The 21460-nt window shown below is 40.5% G+C and overlaps 1 protein-coding gene across 1 annotated transcript; it reads right to left on the reverse strand.

Annotated features, from left to right (window-relative positions):
- Positions 1-1957: 1957 nt before the first annotated feature.
- cacng1b (calcium channel, voltage-dependent, gamma subunit 1b) lies at positions 1958-15024 on the reverse strand. Its single transcript, XM_030736692.1, has 4 exons — positions 14705-15024; positions 4745-4819; positions 2619-2756; positions 1958-2190 (listed from the first exon to the last, which is right to left on the reverse strand). Exons 1-4 carry the CDS (start codon positions 14943-14945, stop codon positions 1958-1960), a joined length of 687 nt encoding a protein of 228 aa, XP_030592552.1. The 5' UTR covers positions 14946-15024.
- Between the last annotated feature and the right edge of the window lie 6436 nt (positions 15025-21460).

The raw sequence follows: 21460 nt of genomic DNA on the forward strand, positions 1-21460 counted from the left end.
TTTAGGGTTTCCTAGAGATTGTTCCTAGCTATGTAACATATTAAGGTTTCTCACATGGTGCCATGCTCACCTTGCTTGAGAGTTTTGTGCCATACTGGTTGTGATACAATCGTTCCTTGCTAGGGAAACATGCATTCTTGACTGGAGGCCACTGGCTCTCACTGGGTGGAACTGGATGCAAAGAAGACACTGCATCAAAAGCCTCCTGGTGATTACTTTGGCTGCTAGCAAATGGCCATGGTTGACTGTAGCTTTTCATGTTTGTCTGAAAATACTAGCTAACTACTGGCCAAGTGATAGTATAACTTGAAAAAGTGTGACACAAACTGGAAATGAAGAAGGTCTGCCTTCAAAGTAAAAGTTGTGCCTCAGAGCTGCAGCCAGTGTAAAGCACAACTTTTACTTTAAAAGCAAACCTTCTCCATTTCTGGTTTGTGTTGCATTTCTCACAGTTTCACCACAGCTCAGAGATTAGCTGGACAGTGTCTGTAGACAAGCCCGTCATGTCCATTCAAACTATGACCACAGCAATATGCTACCAAGCCACCAAATCAATCAGGAGGTTTTTGCCATCTGGTTGGGGAATACACATTTGTCCCTAGTGACAAGTGATTGCCAGGGAGTCACTGACTGGTCTGTCACTGCCATGAACCTCCAGCAACCCACTCGGCGAATGCTCATTTTCCCCTCATGACCAGTTGTTACCAGATGGTCGCCGATTGGACTCCAGGCTTGCGTGACTGGGGCCTTATTCACTTGATACTTCATTGTCACCATGATTGTTCAAAATGGCAGACAAGTTAATGTAAAATGGTTAGCGGTCAGGTGTCTGCAAAACCTCAATAGCCAGGATTTGAGGACTTTGGTACAGAGGTGAGGGGGTGTGTCATGTTGTTAAATTGGTGAGTCCTGTAGTAGGACTGTGCGCTGCCTGACTGGTTGATATACATGGCCTCAGGTAGATGCCCTTTACATCCGAGGAACTGATGATATTTTTCTTAAGAATGTGCTCATATTGTAGGGATTGACATCTTGACATCTGCCTGAGATCTGAACTCCAAATTTTGTCTCACTACATGGATCATATTCTAATTCTGGAGTAACTTTAGTAACATAATAACACTTATATTTAGCTACTATCCACTATATTTGAATGCAGAATCAGAGGCAATTTGAAGAGTTGAAGGTTAACAGTCATTTATTATAATTTTATTTTTTAAATATTTTATTCATTTTATGGCCCATCAGTGAATATCAGTAAGAACATGGATACATCAAAGATTTTCCTGTTTTTTTATGTTCAGTAATAGAATATATATTTGTTGCCTCTATTGACCCCCAACTTAAATTTCCTTTAATGCAATAACATTTCAGATATGACCTATTACTTAATATGTAGAGATAATGAAGAGAAAAAAAAAACAGGATACAAGGAAGGAATCAGATGTCACACGGCTTTTGGCACAGAATTTTCTGCTAAGGATGAGCAGATTAATTTATTTATTGTCACAAGGACGATTGCTTCTTTTGTTGGTGTCCTGATGCCTTAACACATGTCACAGTTAGTGAAAAATATGAATTAAAAAAAAGAAGAGTGAGTCTTCAGAAATGGAGCATAAAAATGCCTTTTGGCAGATCACATCTCAGATATAACTTACATATTCTTTAGCGCTTAAACAAATCCTGTTCACAACTGTTTTACATGTGTAGACAGCATGACCATCACTGTATGCTAAGGTTATCTGCCACACAAGCCTGATTTTAATCTTTTGTAAACACTGAATGAAACCAGTGGACATGGGTGGTGAGAAATCAGGCTGAAAACCTTTTAATGTTTTTGAAAATTGCAGTAATAACAGAAAAGAAACCAGCTCCTTTTAGAGCAATGCTAGTTGCAGTTGCAGGTTTTTTTTTTTTGGTTTTTTTTTTACAGATACAGCTGTTACATCACCTGTGGCTAATCTAAGGTGTCAGGCTCAGCGTCCATGCAGGTCTCCCAGGGGTTACGTGGCATGTGGGGCATGGAGATGAGGAGCAGAGCGACTCCACTAAGGATGAGCAGAGTAAAGGAGGCACAGGCGCAGGTAAATGACCAGGAGTAGTAGTATTCAATCCAGATGGTCTCATCACTGGCGATCATACGCTTCACAGACTGGCGCATTACTTCAACAGAGATGATGATGCAAAGGCCTGCGTGCCAGAACAGAAAGAACTGGTTATAATCGACTTCAAAAAAGCAGATGCTTCATTTGCATTCATGCCATTTGTGTTGTCAAGACAGTTCAGTCGAACGCTGTCACAGTTTCACGTTTATACTAGAAGACTGTCGGTTTTATTTTAAGTTTGGAACAGATTGGAGCTCACACCAATCATAAGTAATTTAACACTTAGACATTTTAAATTGTCACCTCTCTCTCTGTCTCTCTCACACACACACACACAAATCAATTTTGTTAAATCTGCTGAATTAGTGGCTTAAGTAATATTTATCACCAGTGAAGAGGGTGTGCAACATGATGACAATGAAACACCTCACATCAAGCTGTAAATGCAAGACAGAGACTTGAAAAACCTGCTTTGGGATTTTTTTTTTTTTTTTATCACCTGCCATATCTAACCTGCAAAAGCAAAAAACATCCCAGCAGGCCGGAGCAGATAGTCCCGCCCCTTCCCAAAGGAGAAGATAACGCACAGGGTACCCAGGATCATGAAGAACAGACTGAAGATGGCAATGGCTGCTGCTGAGATATTGTACTCTGCGGAAAGAGCACAGAGAGCAGAAATTAGTAAGAAGTAGACATATGACAAGGGAGAGCAAAAGAAATAAAGCAATAAAAGAAAAACTAATAAGCATGGTAGTCTGTGAGAGCAGGGAAAGGAAAAGACGCGAAAGTGGAGACGATTAAAAACCGAGACAGTGGGCAGGAACAGAAGGGGAGGATTACAGTATCGTTTATATAATAACTGTTTCAGTACCATGCTCAGGCGAGTTATGTCACAGATAATTAGCCCTTAAATTAGCCCCACTTTAAAAACAACAGTCATTTATCCAAACTGGCAATAATGCCACTTGCATGACAGATAAGATGCCGTAGGCTTATAACAAGATGATTAGAACATGTCGCTCTCTTCCCGCCCTCTTCCCTTTTGTCTGTTTTTCAGATAAAGATAGTCTATTCTTTCTTTCTCTGTGACACTCCAGCTGTGACTGAAATGATCCTTGGAGCGTCCTATTCCATTTCAGCACCCCGGCTGGGGAATAACACCAAGCGCAAAATAACCTTACACGTCGTCTCTCCAGTGCAGGTTGTTGTTCAGGACTGTGTGTGTGTGTGTGTGTGTGTGTGTGTGTGTGTGTGTGTGTGTGTGAAGGTGTGTGAAAGTGTGTGAGTGTTTATACATTTCAGACATTTCATATTTACATGTTTCTGCTTCGCCAGTGAGCGGATATTTTCAGACAGTTTTGTATTTTATTCTGCGTAAAGTTTTCTGTTACAATTCATTTTTGGACTTTTATGCATACATACTGTATAATGCATTTTTTGTTTTTGTTTTTTTTGTGAGCCAATTAATTTTATTCTCAGTGTGGTAAGTAATGTTTTCAACCATACTTTGAAATCGAATTGACTTCATATGGAGTCATATAAGTGATACAGCAAAGAATTGATCAAGAAGACAAAAAAATGCTAAATGAACATGGAAATAGAATAAATCAATCAATTAAAATGAATAAAAAACAAACATAAAGCAGCATTTTTTTAGTTTATTTTTGTGTATATTATTATAAAAAAAAGCTATAAAATCCAGTTTTCCCAAATTCCCATTCTTTTTTAATTATCTTTAAATTAACACATGTCACTAGTTTTTACAGTGTACTGTGAATGTCCTGTGCACTTGTACACGATATGGACAAAAGTACTGGGCCACCTACAGATTCCACCTACAGGAGCTGCTCAGCCGTGCAAACCCATGCCATGAAGCTCCTGGAGGGCAGTTTTTGTGCTGATGTTAATGCCAGGAGGAGAATTGGGATTGGTTGGTGACTTTTACATACCATGCGCCTCAGCACTCTGCTCTGTAACCTCATGTGGTCTGCCACTTAGTGACTGAGTTGCTGTGGTTCCTAAATGTTTCCACTCTGCAATAATACAACTTACAGTTGGTGGTGGAAAATGTAGGAGGGAAGAAATTTTTGCAGCAGTACCACGCTTGAATTCAATGAGCTCTTTAGAGTGACCCATTTCTTCGCAAATGTTTGTAAAGGCAGACTGTATGGGTAGGTTTTTGATTTTATACATGTGTGGCAATGGGACTGAAAACACCTGATTCAAAAATTAAGAGGCGTGTGGCATGTATACAGTGTATCTGTGTATTGTACATGTACTAATATTGATCTAAACTGGTATTCTTTAATTGCATGTCTTTATTTCTGTGTACTGTGAGTTTTTCCGTCTATCAGAAACTGAATGCATTAATTTGTCAATATAAGATGAGAATAGCTTTTTCACTGGAGCACATTTACTGTGAAAACAGAAGGGGATATAAAGATAAAATCAGAGGATGTAGCCAATTCCTTTCTCATCTGATGCCTGTGAGAAATGGTGTGCACTGTATTTATGTTAAAGCTTTATCTTATTACACGCAAATAAAAAGGTAAACCAGAGCTTTGTGTCTGTTATAGTTTTTTCAGAGTTGGATGCTGTTGTAACATGTGTAGTCTGTGTGGCTTTGAGGAAACACCCACCTTTCTGGGTCTTGACTTCAAAAACTTCAGCTTCCTCCCCCGATGTAAAGTGTTTGAAGTAGGAGCAGTTTTTTGCTGCAGAGAAGGACCAAATGGGGAAAAGAGGTGAGAGAAAAAGAAAGAGGGAGATGAAACAGACAATAATGCAGACTGAACCCTTGTAGGTCTGAGCTACATCAGCTATAACTCCATCAATATACTGTATCAATAAATGTATCTAGATGTAATGTCACATTAGACAACATCTGAAACACCTGATAGTCATTCTATATTGCTTCACATGAAATGATGCAAACCTTGCAGCCAATTTATGACAAACTCACATCACAATTGGTAACTTTTCACATTGTTTTGCACTGGAATAATTATTAATATGAATAAACAAGCAGTATTCTGGACAAGGACTAAAATGTTTGTTCATTTACTGTGAAGGATGGCAATATTCACAGTTCAGTCTGTAGGATGCTCTCACTCCAGAGCTGGCGATTGATCACACTGACAAAGCAGAACAGCTGCCACCTACGTAGTTCTGGTAACAAGGTAACATTCCTAATTATTATTTTACAGTTATCCCAACATGACTGACACTACATAAAATGGTGCATAAGTAGATTCTGAGTATACAGCACTACATCAACAGTCTTACTGGTTTCATATTCTGGAAATCTTGTAAATTTGCATAAAGAAATGTTTCTTTTGATAATACTGTTGTGAAATTGAACATCTAAACGCTTCCTTAAGCCTCACACTCTGCTATCAAACTAATTGCCTTGTTTTCAAAACTTCTCTAATGTGGCTATATGCAAAGTAGCAGCTTGAATCTGAGCCACTTTGACTGAAATACATAGTCAATTTACAGGAAGCCTGTAATATGTCCTATTAATCCCATTGCACCAAAATTTACTAACATTTACCTAACAGGGGTGGATGATTAATATTCCCAAGGGGCCATGTAAGAAACTGGGACTGTTGTAGAGGGCCGCATCAATAAAGAGATAAAATTAATGTTGAGCAGAATAGAGTTCAATGTATTGGTGCAGCCCTCCATAACAGTCCCAGTTTCTCATGTGGCCCCTTGGGAAAACTAGCTGCCTACCCCTGATAGAGGTTGTTTGTGAGATTGTCCCCATTGAATAGGAATGAACTAACTGTTGGTGCCAGACGGGCTGGTCTGAGTATTTAAGAAAGTGCTGATCTCTAGGATTTTCCCAGCACAGCTATCTCTAAGGTTTATCGAGAACAGTCTGAAAAAGAGAAACTATCCAGTGAGGGGCAGTTGCCTGGGTGAAAATACCCTGTTGATGCAAGAGGTCAGAGGAGAATGACCAGACTGCTTCCAGCTGATAAGAAGGCAAAAGTAACTCAAATAACCACTTGTTGTAACCTAGGTGCGCAGAAGAGCATCTCTGAGGACGCAACATGTCAAACCTCAAAGCAGCTGGGTTACAGCAGCAGAAGACCACACTGGGTGCAGCTCCTGTCAGCTAAAAACAGGAAACTGAGGCTACAGTTTGCATAAGCTCACCAGAATTGGACAACAGAAGATTGGAAAAATGTTGCTTGTTCTGATGAGTCTCAATTTCTGCTGCAACATTTAGATGGTCAAGCCAGAATTTGGCCAAAACAACAAAAGCAGGGTTCCATCCTTCCTTGTATCAATGGTTCAGGCTGCTGATAGTGGTGTTATGGCATGTGGGGTATTTCTTGGCACCTTGGTACCAACTGACCATTGTTTAAACACCACAACCTACCTGAGTATTGTTGCTGACCGTGTCCATCCCTTTATGACCACAGTGTCCTGATGGTTGCTTCCAGCAGGATAACACATCATGCGACAAAGCTCAAATAATCTCAAACTGGTTTATTGAACGTGACGATATTCACTGTACTCAAATGTCCTCCACAGTCACCAGATCTCAATCCAATAGAGCACCTTTGGGATGTGATGGAATGGGAGATTTGCATCATGGATGTGTGGGCAACAAATCTGCAGCAACTGTGCGATGCTGTCATATCAATATGAACTAAAATCTCTGAGGAATGTTTCCAGCACTTGTTGAATTTATGCCATGAAGAACTAAGGCAGCTCTGAAGGCAAAAGGGGGTGCAGCCTGGTACTAGTAAGGTGAGTGCATCTCTGCAATGAAGTAAAACAACACTAGTACTAAGTTTGCGTGTTTCTTTTACATGTAAGTTGATTTTGCCTGTAAAATGCTAGCGTTCTGGAAACGTTTGCTAACCGGTCAACTAAGGAAGTATGATGGGACATGCTCCCTTGAAGGCATCTATATGACCAGACATTAAGAACTTGAACAAGTCAAAACAGAAACTTACATGTATGAATGAGAAGCAGCCATTTGTGATGTTTAATGGCCATAAAAAGGATGCTGCTAGAAATTCTCTGCTGCATGCTTCTGTCATGTCCCTTGTACTCACACAAAGCTAGTTTACTGCAAACAAAACTCAGTAGGGTCCTGTCTTGCTTAATTCTGGACATTCTGGACTAACACGAGAAGCTCTTATGAAACAAGAAGTCCAGAGAGTGGGAGTATGCTATTTTATCTGATCAACTAGATATAAAACCAGATTTTAAAACATTCCTAGATGTTTTTAAGTCAACATTGATAATGGCTACAGTTCCTCTTTGGCTTTTTGATCTCAGCATGCTCCACACCCCTTCAAATCACAGCAGTGCTCTGTGACTTGCCATCACCTTCGAATAAACTATCTTAAAGCCTTCACTGTCTCCCCTGTTGGCTGTACTCCTCAGAAATGAGTTCACAGCCATTTCTACAAAGGAATGATGCATCTCTGCACTTTGCTTGCCCAAACTTTGCTCCTTTGACCACAATCTTCAAAATAACCTCATAACTGTAGAAAAATGATTCCTGGGTGCCGTCATTTCCCACACATTTATCTATTTGTTGCCTCTGAAGGCAGCTGGGCTGAGAGTGAGAAGTGGAGTGGACCTTAAAGGCCAAGTGAATCTCCCTTCGTTCCTCTCGCTGAGATTAAACCCATAAAGCAGACAGGTGCTCTCTCTGTCTGCACAGAGATGGACAATGTTTGTGTGCTGGTGTCTGCCTATATGTCTGTGTGTGTGTGCGTGTGTGTGTGTGTGTGTGTGTGTGTGTGTGTGTGTGTGTGTGTGTGTACCAGGAAACAGAGGCAGTGTTCGTTACTCAGAATGAGAAAGAATCACTAAAGAGGTAACCTAGCAACAGGCTGCCGCAGGTCTTGGCTAGCCTGCATGCTATTTGCACATGTAAACGCATATCAAAAGGACCAAGTACATATGTGCGAGCATGTGCATGGATGTGTGTGTGTGAGGCTGGACGAGGGATGGGGTCAGGGTGCAGCATAGATGTGCTAACATATTATTTTCATTAGTCTTCTCTCATTAAGCATCTTTACCTCTGGGGCTGATCTAATCAAAGTTAATATGTGTTTGTGTGTGGCTGCGGCCTCCATGTAGACTGCCGTCTGCTTTCCGCGCAGAGATAAGACAAAAAAGACCCTTAGAATTAGACGAAGAAGCTTCAAAAGACAAAACTTTGCTTTATCCTGATTGAGAGGTTTGATGCTGAAAGTAGTAAAAATTAATGTTGCTAATCCTCTGAAGCTTCCACATCTGTGTGTAGTTTACTTGGGTAACAGTAAAATTTGCTGCAATTTTTTAAAACAGTAAGATTTCAGTCTTTTTTCTTTTTTTTTCCCATCAGCTGTCATTAGCCGCTTGTCAAAAAACAAAAGTTGGTTGAAAATTGTCCCTGACATTTTAATACAGCTGATTCAGTGCAGAATAAGCCCAGCTACCACCTGGCACCCATGGACACTTTCGTAGGCTTAAATCTAAATTTGGTTGCAAAAACGTGGTGTTTTCAGGCTGTTACAGACTTTAACCTAACTTCAGCCATTTACTTTCACTGAGCCACACAATGTCAGCCTAAAATGTAGCAAATAACCTATTCTAAATAATATCTTTAGGCACTTTGTTACTAGCAGGCTGCAACAAGAATACACATTTGCTTCCATTTCTTTAGTTGAATCTCAAAAAAAAAAAAAAAAAAAGGCAAACATAACACAGTTTGATGGGCATCGAATAGATTTTGAGGAAACTGAACAAGTGGCGGACACGAGAAAAAATGGCAGGTCTAAAAATCTATCTACAGCAGATGAACAGTATCTTAACAGGAAGAAAAGGCTGAGGTATTCCAAATTGCACACATGCTTTTATGTTATGTTATGTTATGTTATGTTATGTTATGTTATGTTATGTTATGTTATGTTATGTTATGTTATGTTATCTTCTGTTGGCCAGTTTTGGGTGAGCCCATGTGAATTGTAACTTTAGTTTCTTGTTCTTAGCTGATAGGAGTCACACCCGGCATGCCCTTTCTCTGCTGCTGTAACCCATTGGCTTCAGTGTGCAACACGTTATGTGTCCAGAAATGCTCTTCTCGATACCTTAGTTCTTTGAGTTACTCTTGCTTTCGTATCATCTTGAAGTAGTCTGTCTCTCCTGACCTCTGGCACTGAGACATTTTCACCCACAGAATTGCTGCTCACTCTTCTCTGGACCATTTTCTGAAGCCTCTACAGGTTGAGACTGTACGATACATCATTTTTCTTTCTTTTTTTTCACCAAATCCTTCTTCAAGTCAAAGTGCTGTTTTTACCTGAGCAAGGCAACTTAGACGGAACAGAAATGGTGACAATACAAAGTCATTAAAGAGCAATGGATTGTTTTTCCCTCCAGTGTGTGCAGGATTTAATAGCACTCAGTCTCCATTCTACCAAGTTGATGACCCCTGTGGAAAATATGGAAATAATAGAGCCTCATTGTTGATGTTGCAGTGCTGAGCCAGTTCCTCGAAATGTTACAACGCAATACTTTCAATTAAAATTTAAGCTAAATATTTTCATTCCAGCAACCCTTGGGGAGCAAAAGTTTATGAAACATACTGACACAAATATAAGTGAGATTTACACCTTAATGTTTGCATTTTAAAAATGACACACTGATGTGTTACAATAAATCTGGTAGAAATACAAGCTGATGGAGAACAAGCTGAGCCACAATTATGACTTTAAACTCTGATGTGCTAGAATCGCTGCTTTCATTCAGTGGGCGTGCCAGTACTTAACAGATATTTCAGATTATAATAACCTGAATAGAAAATGTTACAGGAGCTTTGGCAGAAATGACTGTAAGAACTCAAAGTGTCACGAAACGGGATGATGAGAACAAATTTCTCTTTCCTCGCTGCTGTTATAACAGACAGAAGACAGTAAGGGCAGTTCAACACATTTTCAATTCGAGGTGTCAGAAGTCGCTGGCACCACAGAGATATGCATAAGTGATTCATCATAACAATCTAACTGCACGGCTGCTTCTGTGCTTACCACAAAATTTTAACTTCTGTTGCCAAGTTACGGCTACCCTGTTGTTAACATGACTGCAATCCAGCACAAACACGAACATTTTGAATTTTAGTAAACGCTGGTTCAAATGGTTCAAAACAAAACGGGCACAATATTGAATCTAAACAGTGAACATTCACAGACCAGGAGAACATCCGGGTGCGTATCATCGACCTTGCAGTCAGGCTAATGGGGAGATTTAGTTCCAAGGAGGGTGATTAGGACGAGGCATCGCCTGTCATTTCAGTTTCACCTCTTTCCATTAAACTCTGCTGCTGCCACCTTCTATCTTTGATGTTCAGCTTCCAATTTACCCATTCCTTACTCTTCATCTTCCCCGCTCCACCTGTCATTATGCCCGTTTCTCTCTTCCTCCAGTTTAAAATTGTTGCGGTTTTGCATTACGGTTAAACAGAATTATTTCTGTGTTTTTAAACATAATAAAGTCACAGGTTGTGATTAGGGGACTCTTCTTTTTGTTTTTCCAGCTGCACAGAGTGACCGAGTACTTCTGGGTCAATGTGAACAGGATGTATCTGTATCATGGTGATAGTTGAATGGCTGTTCCACCAGGATCTCTGGTAACTGGGACGAAACAGCACAGGAGAGTCCTCGCTGCCCTTGTGATCCTGTGTGTACACACAAATCTGTGTCCTGACCTTTATTGTGAAATTTAAAACAATAACGTTTCTCAGTCGTCAGATCATCCTGCAAGCGAAGGCAGCAGCGAGCTCTGTAATTTCTTTTTATGTATTTCTAATTTGCATATCGTGGAATGATTCATCCAAATTTTTGTAGCTGTGAGTTGTTTTCTGAATATCAAATTCCAACGACACACCTCCGCAGTCTTGGGTTCTGCGCTCAAAGCAGGGCTGGCAGAGCAGAGAGGAGAGAGAAGAGGGTGGCTCAAGGTGACATTGGTGCTTTTGTATGTTTGTGTGAATCGGGGGCATCAGGAAGGCAATGTGTCAGAAGAAAGCTTTTATACTTGAAGGTGTACACTGGTGGTAATTTCTCTCCACTGTCAAGCTGAAAAGAAAAACATGTGATGCTTGACCACTTAGAAGCACTAAAACATCATTGATAATAAACTCTTTTCCCTCGCTTCTCTATATGAAGGAACACACACACGTGCGCTCCAAAGCACCATTCAGGCTCTTGATTTCCCAGCCGAACTACATGATGTGATCCATAAAGGGTTTGTTTGGTTTTTACAGCACTCAAGCTGTCATGCGTCATTTGTGGGAAGCTAATTTCAAAAGTCATTTGGGTTCACCGCTATGCTGCTGTTGTTATGCAACCCCTTCGCAGAAGCTGTGTAATTGTGTCTATATGAAAAAAGGGGTTTGTGTACGCTCCTCATGACGACTAACTCCCCCTCTGTTTGGGAAAATGCAAATTTGTGTTATTAAGTCCAATCACTGCTGCTTGCTTGGGTATACTCTTCATCAAGGATGTAATCTGTTATAGTGCACTCATGAGCAACCTGTTTTTTTTTTTTCTTATGCTTGACACATTAAATTTAGAAGCAGATAAAGTAACACTGGTGTTAGCCAGTCAACCCCTCTGATTGCTTTTGTTTGCCTTCAGAATCTCACAGGCTTGTACATACGCCACATATTTAGGTGTCATATTTGTTGCCTGGTCTAATAAATCCTAAAATAATCGAAGTAATTAATTAGAACTGCATGGCCAACCACACTAATTGGATTTTAGCTGTTATCTACCATCAATTAGAACAGTCAAAATTACCTCTCAATGCAGACCTTGTTGCAAGGTTTTATTGCCTGGCTTGTTAAATTCAAATAATGCCCTCCTTAAAAAAAGAGACACTCAAGTATTTTCGGCACATACGGTGTTCACTCTGCCTAAACCCCCACCATTCAGCCTCATAGCACTCCATCAAGAAACAGGCAAACCTCTGAAGGCAGAGAGTGGCTGTTTCGTCTATAGTCCCTCCCTTCCCGATGTCAAACTGCACTGACCTGGCAGATTGACCTGCTGGATGGAAGTAGAGAAAAACATCTCAGAGGATACGCTTTGACACCTTTTCTTGCTCATTGGAGCAGGTCAGTCAGCCTCGCCTAGTAAAGGATGTTCAGTGAAACAAAGCACAAAATAGGCCAACCAATCAGCATTTCGCCTGGTGTCATCTTCGGATTAAAGGGCATAAAAAAAAAAAAAGAAAAAAGCACAGGAGACTAGATTTAGAGAAGGCCCACCATGCTTACAGAGAGCACCAGGGTCACAAATGAGAAGAGATGGGCTTGTGTAACCAAAACTACTCACCCTGGCGTGGGAGTAAAATGGCAGAACAACCACACACCAATATCTCCAGATCTTTTTCAGCTAATATGAGAGAATGACTCATTTTCTCTCATTACCCAGCTGTAGAAGCATCAGGGTGACTGTGGGAATGTAGCCAAGGGGTGTCTGTTAAAACAGCTGGGGTTTTTTTTTCTTACCACAGACTCGGTGAGATGGACGCAAACTTAAGGTAGGCGGAGCCCTGTGCTCAGCTGAGCTCTCACTGCTGCACAGAAAGGCGAGCCGCTGTCAAGTCTAGTCTGTTAGGTGGCTTCTCTCTGCCGAGTCTTGTCGATTTCAGGGAGCGTTTGGTGTCAGAGAAGCACTTGGGATATTGCACACATATTCTGACACTGTTTTAGTGCTTCTGTCAGGCTGTGATGGTTATAACTAGATCATTTGTCATACTGCAGGCTGCTCTTGATACATTCTACAGGTGATTGAGTCATCCAAGAGGAAAACAAATCCACAACACTGGTCTTAATAAATAGAAATGTATCTGCCACTCTTTTTCCAAGGCGTTCACATTTTTCTGACAGGTAGCTGTCACACCTCTTTTTTTGCTTTTTTGGCTGTAGACCACCTCAATTTGAATGTGATACATGCAGTAAAATAAGGTAAAATATCATCTGTCCTGACAGAAAGCCCCCCCCCCCCATCTTAGGACTCTCTAAAAGAGCACCCAGTCTCTTCACATAGGCATTCCTGCCTATACACACCCAAGCAATCATCTGTTTTCTTCCCCTCAAGTCCTCTTCATTCCTCCTGAGTCTCCCAGGTGTACTCTAACTCATGAGCTGGAGCGGGAAGCCACACTTCATTAAGGCCTGCGCTGATCCTGAGGTGCTGCAGCCGGAGGCAAAGTCAATGACAGAGTCAGACTGAAATCTTTCTGTTAAGCTGCAAGGCACGCACATACAGCCAGAGGCCAGAGAGAGACTCTCTTTACCCAAAGGGCTGGTTCTGTTCAGAGAGAGTTTCTAATTAAAGCCATTTTGGGGGGAAAAGAGTCTTAAATCAAAACTTTGACTTTTTTTTTTTTTTTTTGGAGTTACAGTATGAAATGTTATGCAAGTATCGAAAAGGACATCTAAAATTAATCTGAAGATTACCTGATGTTTTGACATATTTTGCACCATCTCTGGCACTCTTGTACTTTTGCGTTTCTTAATAGCTTCCAAGTAATTGAGTTTTCCCACAGTTAGTGAATTTAAAGCATTGTTCAAAAGATTGTTTGTCAGCATCGGAAAAAAAAAACACCTTAAAAATGGTTCTCTTGACAGTTTTATGTCTATTTTGATCAAAGCCAGTTGCAAATCTGTTTTGACTCTATGAGTCAGACAGCACTAAAGAGGTATCAGTTAAATAGCATCTGAGCTTTGATTATAATATGGAGAGAGACAGCATTTTTACAACTGATGTAAAACTCCATGCTGTTTTCTGGGAAACAACAGGGAAATTAGGGGACTAGGCTGTGAGGTAAATGGAGTTTTGTTTCTCTTTGTACTCTGGAAGTTGACTCGCTCAGATGGAACAAATTCAACAAAGTCATATTAACTGTGAAGTATAGCAAAAATACTGCGTTCACACTTCCATTGCGCACTTGATTTCAGCTGTTGGAAATGTGCTTAATTGGCAGTCTGTTCGGTGGCTTCCTCTGAGGAAGATAATAATGGTTCACTGGGAAGCTGGTCATAGAGCTGTTAAACATTCAGTCCGAGCACATGTTGGTGTGTGTGTGTGTTTGTGTGAACGAACACACACATGCCAGCACATGCCAGCATATGTGCTGGCATGTGGCATTGTATGTGTGTCAAAGGAGAAAATCGAGTAAGGGACAGATGCACAGATGGAAAAATGCTGACCAGTACTGCTGCACACACTAACACTTGAGCCTCAGACTGCGGTGCTTTTTTGATTAATTTATTACCAATGAAAATGAATTTCAGAGATTAACAAAAAACTATTTTTAGGAGGAATGAAAATCATTTTTTTCCTGTTGGTATTTTGTCTGTTACTTTTGTGATTACATGGATTTATAAAGCTGTAAAAAAAAAAAAAAACTTTTCATCTTCCATCTTTCTAATTTGAACAAAAGCATGACTATAACTTCGGGAAACCCAAGCCAGGAAAGTTGTCAATCAGCCACCACACAACAAATTCACAAATCAGAATAAATTAAATGTAAATAAGACATGAATATCACCTTGACCTCAACAGGCTCCATACCTCCAGGTAAGCTGATGGGGCCGCAGCCTTTGCCCTGGGGGTCCTCCTCCACGATGAAGATGCTCTTCTTGCAGAGCCTCCAGAGGCCAAAGTGGGCCGCCTCGCAGGTGGCGTTGAGCTTCTCCACCCGGGGGCTGAGCACAGCCCAGTGGTCAGTCACGACAGCCGCCAGCATTGCCGACATGCCGACAACGATCACCACAGATGTGATTTTGACCTTGGTCGCCTGCTCCTCAAACATGTTTCTGGTCTTTTCAAAGCCAATGATGCAAGTTTGTACGTCCCTGCTTTTGCACGTGAAACGCTAGAGAGAGGAAGTCAAGGTTGTCTTTGTGTCATTTGTCTTCAGGTCCTTGGTGTTAGATGTTGACTCCAGAGGTTCCCACGTCCTGACTAAAGCTTCACTTCACTGCTGGTGTCCTCTCCTCTCTCCTTCTCTCCAAGGCTCTTTCTTTCTCATTCTCTGCTTTCTGCCTGGTGGTTGGTAAAAAGGGGCCAGATAACAGTGCCCTAGTTTCTACCTCGCTCCTCTCTTCCTCTCCCTCCCTAGTCGCCTTTGGTGTGCTGAGGCCATTCAGCTATCAGACGACAATGTTAGTGCTGACACCTGCACAACAAACACTTGACAATTCTGATGTTGACCACAGTTGGGTTAAGATTGGACACTTTCAGTTAAAGTTTTGGCACAGTCTGTCGATCGTCTGTTCTACAGTTTTAACTACAACATCAAATATGATACAGTAAAAAAATCTCCAGCAAATTTTGAAAGTGCTTTTCAATATTTCACTGATATGTCAAATACAGATCAATCCATCATTTCTCCAGAACATTCGCTTTCAAGTCTCTCTATCATATTCTTATTCAGTCCAATCCATTTCCAGCTCAATTGTCTCAGGCTCTCTGTGCCAGGGGACTCCTGAGGCAAAGATTTCCTTTATTAGTTGTCTTCTGAATAAGCTGATCTACTTACTCAGCCAATCAGCAGTCAAGGTTTAACACAAGGGTCCCACCTGATGCCAGAAGCTGATCCAGATATAGAAAGACAGAAAAGGAACCTCTAAAATTTGCGGTGTATTTAGTTGACAGAAGAGTGTTATCTAAGGTTTAAAGAGTTTTCTACATTGCTGTGTTGAAAGCCTCTTTAAATCCTACAGGTGTTTATAAAAAACTGCATGCAGAAGGGTTTACTTTCATAACTCCAGCTTGTTACATTACCACAAATCTGATTTGGTACAAAAATGTTTTTGAAGGCGTTGCCAAAAAATACAAAAAACATTTTGAGGATGGAAAAATTTGGTAAAACCTGATGCACTTCAAAGGCACAATCAACCATTTTCCAGTGAAATTCTTGAGTAAATGGACATGCTTTTAATAAACCACTGTGACCCACTTTAGGCAGGACTCTGGCCCATTTTCACTCCTGAAACACTCACACAGCTCTGTGTTATTAACACACTAAAAGGCAAAATATTAAAGTGAGAGCAAAAAGTCAGTGGAAAGTCACTCAGGAGGATGCAGGATATAATGCTGGGACATGTGTGTATGTGTGTATTTTTATAGGTGCAAAACAGTGGATTGTATATTGTTTATGCAAATTACATAAAATAAATGTTTATTTCTATGTGTGTAGAAAACAATCTTGACACAAATGTCACACTGGTCTGATGTCTCGTCTTCTTAGAAATGAATTTAATGTGTGATGATCAAAGTGTTTTGTAGCCATCAGTAACTAACTCAACCTAGAACCTGATCCTAAAAGATAAATCATGCCACATCTGTCTTAAATAAAGAACCCCCACTGTGGGGGCTGAGAGCAGATGAAAAACAGTTGTGTTCATTATCACATTTCACCTGCAGTGAAAACTGTTTTTCCTCCCAAAGGGCCAGTCCCTTGTCAAGCCTGTGAGAGCAACCACTTGTCTCTAACTGTGTAATAATGGTGTCTTTTGGTGCTTCCTGTCTTGCCGCATGGCCCTCTGACCTGCTTCATTTGCTCGTGGTCCCCCGGTGACTGTGGAGAGACCAAACACCTCACAGCGGCGTAGTTTCTAAGCAACAGCCGTGTCATACTGGAAGGATCACCCCATGCCAAGCAACCGGCGGGGAGAAACACTGAAAAGAGATGACAGCATCTGGCAAGAAGGCAGCTCTGACTCACTTGTGAGTGCCACTCGATGGATTGTTATCAGCATTACTGGGAGTATCACATGCAAGCTGTCAGTACTGGAAATGTACAGTGACAGTAACAAAACGTACAAAATACCTCTCCTGAAATCAGGACTGCCACGTCTGAACCCAGCAGTGATTAACTTCAATTATGGCAGCCAGCTTTCTTGTTAGAGTTTTATTCCAGGATGAAAAACAACCTTAATTGGTGGCTAATTTTACCCATAGCAGACTAGATTGCACAGCCTTCAGAGGGACCCAACTGTATTCATTTCCTAATGACAGGCAACATTACTCAAGCTAAATTAGATTACCCATGCCCTGAGGCCATTTCTATGAAGGTCATGTTAATATTCTTCTCTAAAACGACAGGATCAGACACAATGCGCACTCGCCTCTGTGGCACCATCCTCATGTTTTTCACCTGCTAAAGCTTTGACCATCGATTTATGAGGCAGAGTTTAGTTAAGGTGATTTGGGACGGTGAATTGTCTGTTAATTGTGAGCAGGGGTTGAAGAAAAAATGAAATTAGGTTGAAATTACAAAAGTGTTGGTTTAGCTGTTGTACAGCAATATCAGATATTAGTATCCAAAGATAATTTCCCCAATTGAAATGATCCAACACCGGTGTAATAACACCTTTAAATGAGCAATGTGGTTTTAATTTTGGATATCAGGCTCAACATAGAATATCTCACTGTGTATAATAGTGGCACTTATGATGCAGATAGGCCATAAGTGATGTATTTTGCAGTAAATGCAGCAACAAAACTCTTCTGATAAAATACATACTTTTTTAGAAATGAGGAATGAAATATGGGTAGCTTTATATAGCACTGCCAATTCCTCTCCTTTGCTCACCAACTGAATCAGCCGGGTGACTGTTGATATTAAAAAAATGGCTTCATTTGTCCAGGTGGTATCGCTCTGAGTGAGAGCGGCAGATTTTCAGCTTTTTGATCTAAGAGCTCTGCCGTCAGTGTGATTCCTGCTGATTTATTTCTTTGTCAAACAATGTGGAGTCTCCAAGGCTGAAGTGGCTCATAGTTTATTCAAGATGACAGTGATTCAGTCTTATGCGGCTGAACAGAAGAGGGATTCAGGACTCTGAGAAGGTCAGACAAACATCTGAATAAAGCACTGAAATCTGATCAATTTGATATACTAGCAAGCATAGTGATGACAGGACATGCGCACACCGTCTAGCCCAGGGGTATTCAACTCCAGGCCTCAAGGGCCAGTGTCCTGCAGGTTTTAGATGTGTCTCTGCTTCAACACGCCTGAGTCAAATATAGAAGTCATTAGCAGGACTCTGGAGAACTTGACTGCATACTGAGGAGGTAATTCAGCCATTTAAAACCTGCAGGACACCGGCCCTCGAGGCCTGGAGTTGAATACCCCTGCTCTAGCCCCTTAAAAATTTGGCTACACCTTGATTTAGTTTGCTGCATTTTTCTTTCTTTTTTTTTTTTTGACAAATTGTAAATTATTATGATTGCAAAATCAACAGGTTCAACATCAGAACGACTAATCAACAAGAATCAACAGCAAGCAGTGCAATCAAAACTGATTGCGCTGCTTTTTGTTTTTTGCACTAACATATCACAAGTCTCTGTTGCAAATTTTAAAAATGTACAAGAAGAAGAACTGTATGAGATCTTCAGCAGTCACAAGACAAATAAGAAATGACTGTACTTGTTAAGGAAACTCATAAAGGATAAATTTCTTTGTAAATAGAAATTTAAAAGTAATGGGAATATAGATGCATGGGACTCAGAGAAACCTGAATAGAAATCTATAAAAGAACTCCATAATGGCAATTGTCCAAACAGGGAAACGTGATTTTTATTGTCCAATGACAACTGGAATTAACATCATGGCTCTCATCCAGTTAATTTAGAAAGGGACGTTTATTGTTTCTAGAAGGACCCTTATCTTTTGCTCTAGCCCCACGAATAGACTCAGCATTTAAAAATAAATGATTAAACTTTAATTCAAAGTTTAGTGCTTCATTGCAACATGCTAAACTAAATTCCCAACACCCTGCATCCTCATATGGAGACATTGCATTTTGGCTGTTCTGCGCCTCATATTTCTTTCTACTCAGTAGTGTTTTATACTTTATGCAATGTTGACTTTATTGGGTTATGTTGAAAAATAAACCCACTGTCCGTATATGAAGGCTTACGTTAAAATAAAATAAAAATACGTAACAACTGTAACAAAGTCATGACTTCCTTTTCAAAGAGGAAGCTTAGTTTTTACTTATCATCTCATCATGCTAAGATGGTGAATATGATCGCTGCTACAGTCATGTGACATAACAGAAAACACCTGATTCTTACCAGGTTCTAAAATTCTTTGAATCCAACTTTAGATGAATCACAGCGCATGACATATTACATCATGCTATCATCAATTTAACAAAAACAAAGACAAAATGCAGAAGCAGTGTGTAAAAACTAAGTCTACCCTTAGTGCTTCCATATAAATTAAGAGGATAAGTAGCAGCCAGGTGCTGCTACTCAAGTGCTCTTGACTAATTGATCACCAGCAGGTGCATGCATCTCTATAAAAGCACAAGTTTTTGACAGTTATTGGTCTGGAGTATTCAGGTGTGTGTTAACACAATGCTACTATAGGCCCAGGTGTGGCTGTCTCAGCAGATTCACCCCAATTTCAGACTTTGCAACACTCTGAGAAACTGCAAAAACAGCTAAGCACTACATCTGAGTTAGCATGTTAAGTTCATCAGAGTACAGTTGTAAGAAGACTAAAAAAGGAAGGCTTTTTTGGATGGGTTGCCAGGTGAAAGCCTCTTATCTCTAAAAAGAATATGGCAGTACAGCTTATGTTTGCAAATAACAAGACTAGAGGAACGGTGTCCTTTGGACAGATGAGATCAAAGTGGAGATGTATGGCCATAATGCACAGTGCCGGGTCTGGAGAAAACCAAACACACCATACTAGCACAAACACCTTACAGCAACTGTTAAGCAGAGCGATGGAGGGGTGATGATTTAGGCGTGTTTTGCAGCCACAGGTCCTGGACAGTTTGCAGTCCTCTGTATACCAAAATATTCTAGAGTCAAATGTAAGGACACTGCTTCAGTGCTTCACTGCCAACATCCTAATCTAAGATGGTGAATATGATAGCAACTGTACCATCAGCATGTTAGTACATCCACTGTGAACATGTTAACATGTTAGGAATCACCACTGAACGCACAAACAATTTAACCCTGATTCTGTTTATTTAGCTGTACACATGATGTTTGGGGTAGTGCCTAAAAAGTGGTAGAGACAAAAATTGTGTAAATTCAGAATAAATAAAAATGCTTTTGGATTGGAACATTAAAAGCAGGTTTTACAGTAGATCATACATAGAACAAAGGCACTGAAAATATCTTTACAATAGTCATGATATTGTGGCAGGTTTGGTTTTGAACAAGGAAATGTACTTTTCGATACAGTAAGAGTGCCTCAGTTCTCCAACAAGACAGCTCATCCAGCTTTCTTCCTTTCTGGAAATCCATTCTTAAATGTTTACAGTTAATTTCTTGATGAGGAAAAAGAATGTGCTTATATCTATAGTAATCCATAAATCAATATAAGCACACACAGTAAGGTACAGTTGCTCCATACACATGGAATAGAAAATATAGTTTCTCTTCCTAAACAGACTTACTGCACTTCACCTTACAAAACAGAATACTTAATAGATTCACAGCAAAAACAGTGTGGGTTTATCTGAATATAAAAAGGTAAATTGAAACACATAACCATTGCCAGATTTATCAAGGCATTATTATTGTTCTGTAAAATAATGCTTTGAATCTCCGTTCATGTTTCCGCACATTTGTTTTGTTTTGTTTTTTCTGTGCTTATATATACACAACTTTACAGCTTTACATTACAACATTTTATTTTGTTGCCATTTTTGTCCCACGCTGTAATATAAAAGTGAAAGATTTACAGTCAGAACAAATCATACTGATGGCTTCATGTAACATGTGCTTGACTGGACATGTGAATTGTTATCTCTAAAGGAATATCAGGCGCACTAAATACAATCAAATACTATTCTTGTGGTTGAGTGAGTCGACACCCAAAGAAACCTGGCTCTGAGGATGAGCTCAAGCAAACAGTCACAGCTTTGAATTAATGTCGTAACGGCACCCCACCACCACCACCACCTCCAAGTCTTTTTCATCAGGTTTATCTTTATCAATAGTCCATTTCCTCGAGGACCTCAAAAGCATCCAACCTGCCACCACTGCACTGTATTTCCTGAGAAACTAAAAGAAAGAGCAGTGAAGGACGTGCAAAGCGAAACACACGTATCTCGTTATCATAGCCAAATCTTTCAGAGACGCAGTTCCACACAGCTCCCTTTGCTTCTGTGTTTGACATGGGGGGGTGGGGGGTGCTGCTTCCAGATGGACTGTGGACTGACAGGCTGTGTGACAGACAAGCAGACATGCATTCGCCGCCTGGCTCCAATCCTCCTGGATGTCAAGTCTCCATTCAGAGAAAAAGGAAGTCCTGACCTGCGCTGTTTTCACAGTTCTGGGCAGCCCTTTTTTTTG

The sequence above is a fragment of the Archocentrus centrarchus genome, chromosome 8 (assembly GCF_007364275.1).
Source record: "Archocentrus centrarchus isolate MPI-CPG fArcCen1 chromosome 8, fArcCen1, whole genome shotgun sequence".
Lineage (NCBI taxonomy): Eukaryota > Metazoa > Chordata > Actinopteri > Cichliformes > Cichlidae > Archocentrus > Archocentrus centrarchus.

What these genes read in the sequence shown, in the direction of transcription:
- cacng1b (XM_030736692.1), bottom strand. Translation starts at nt 14,945, where the DNA reads ATGTTTGAGGAGCAGGCGACCAAGGTCAAAATCACATCTGTGGTGATC. An exon ending in CCCCATCAGCTTACCTGGAG is followed by an intron (nt 4,820 to 14,704) that starts GTATGGAGCCTG and finishes CCTTCTCTGCAG; the next exon opens with CAAAAAACTGCTCCTACTTC. An exon ending in TGAAGTCAAGACCCAGAAAG is followed by an intron (nt 2,757 to 4,744) that starts GTGGGTGTTTCC and finishes CTCTTTCCGCAG; the next exon opens with AGTACAATATCTCAGCAGCA.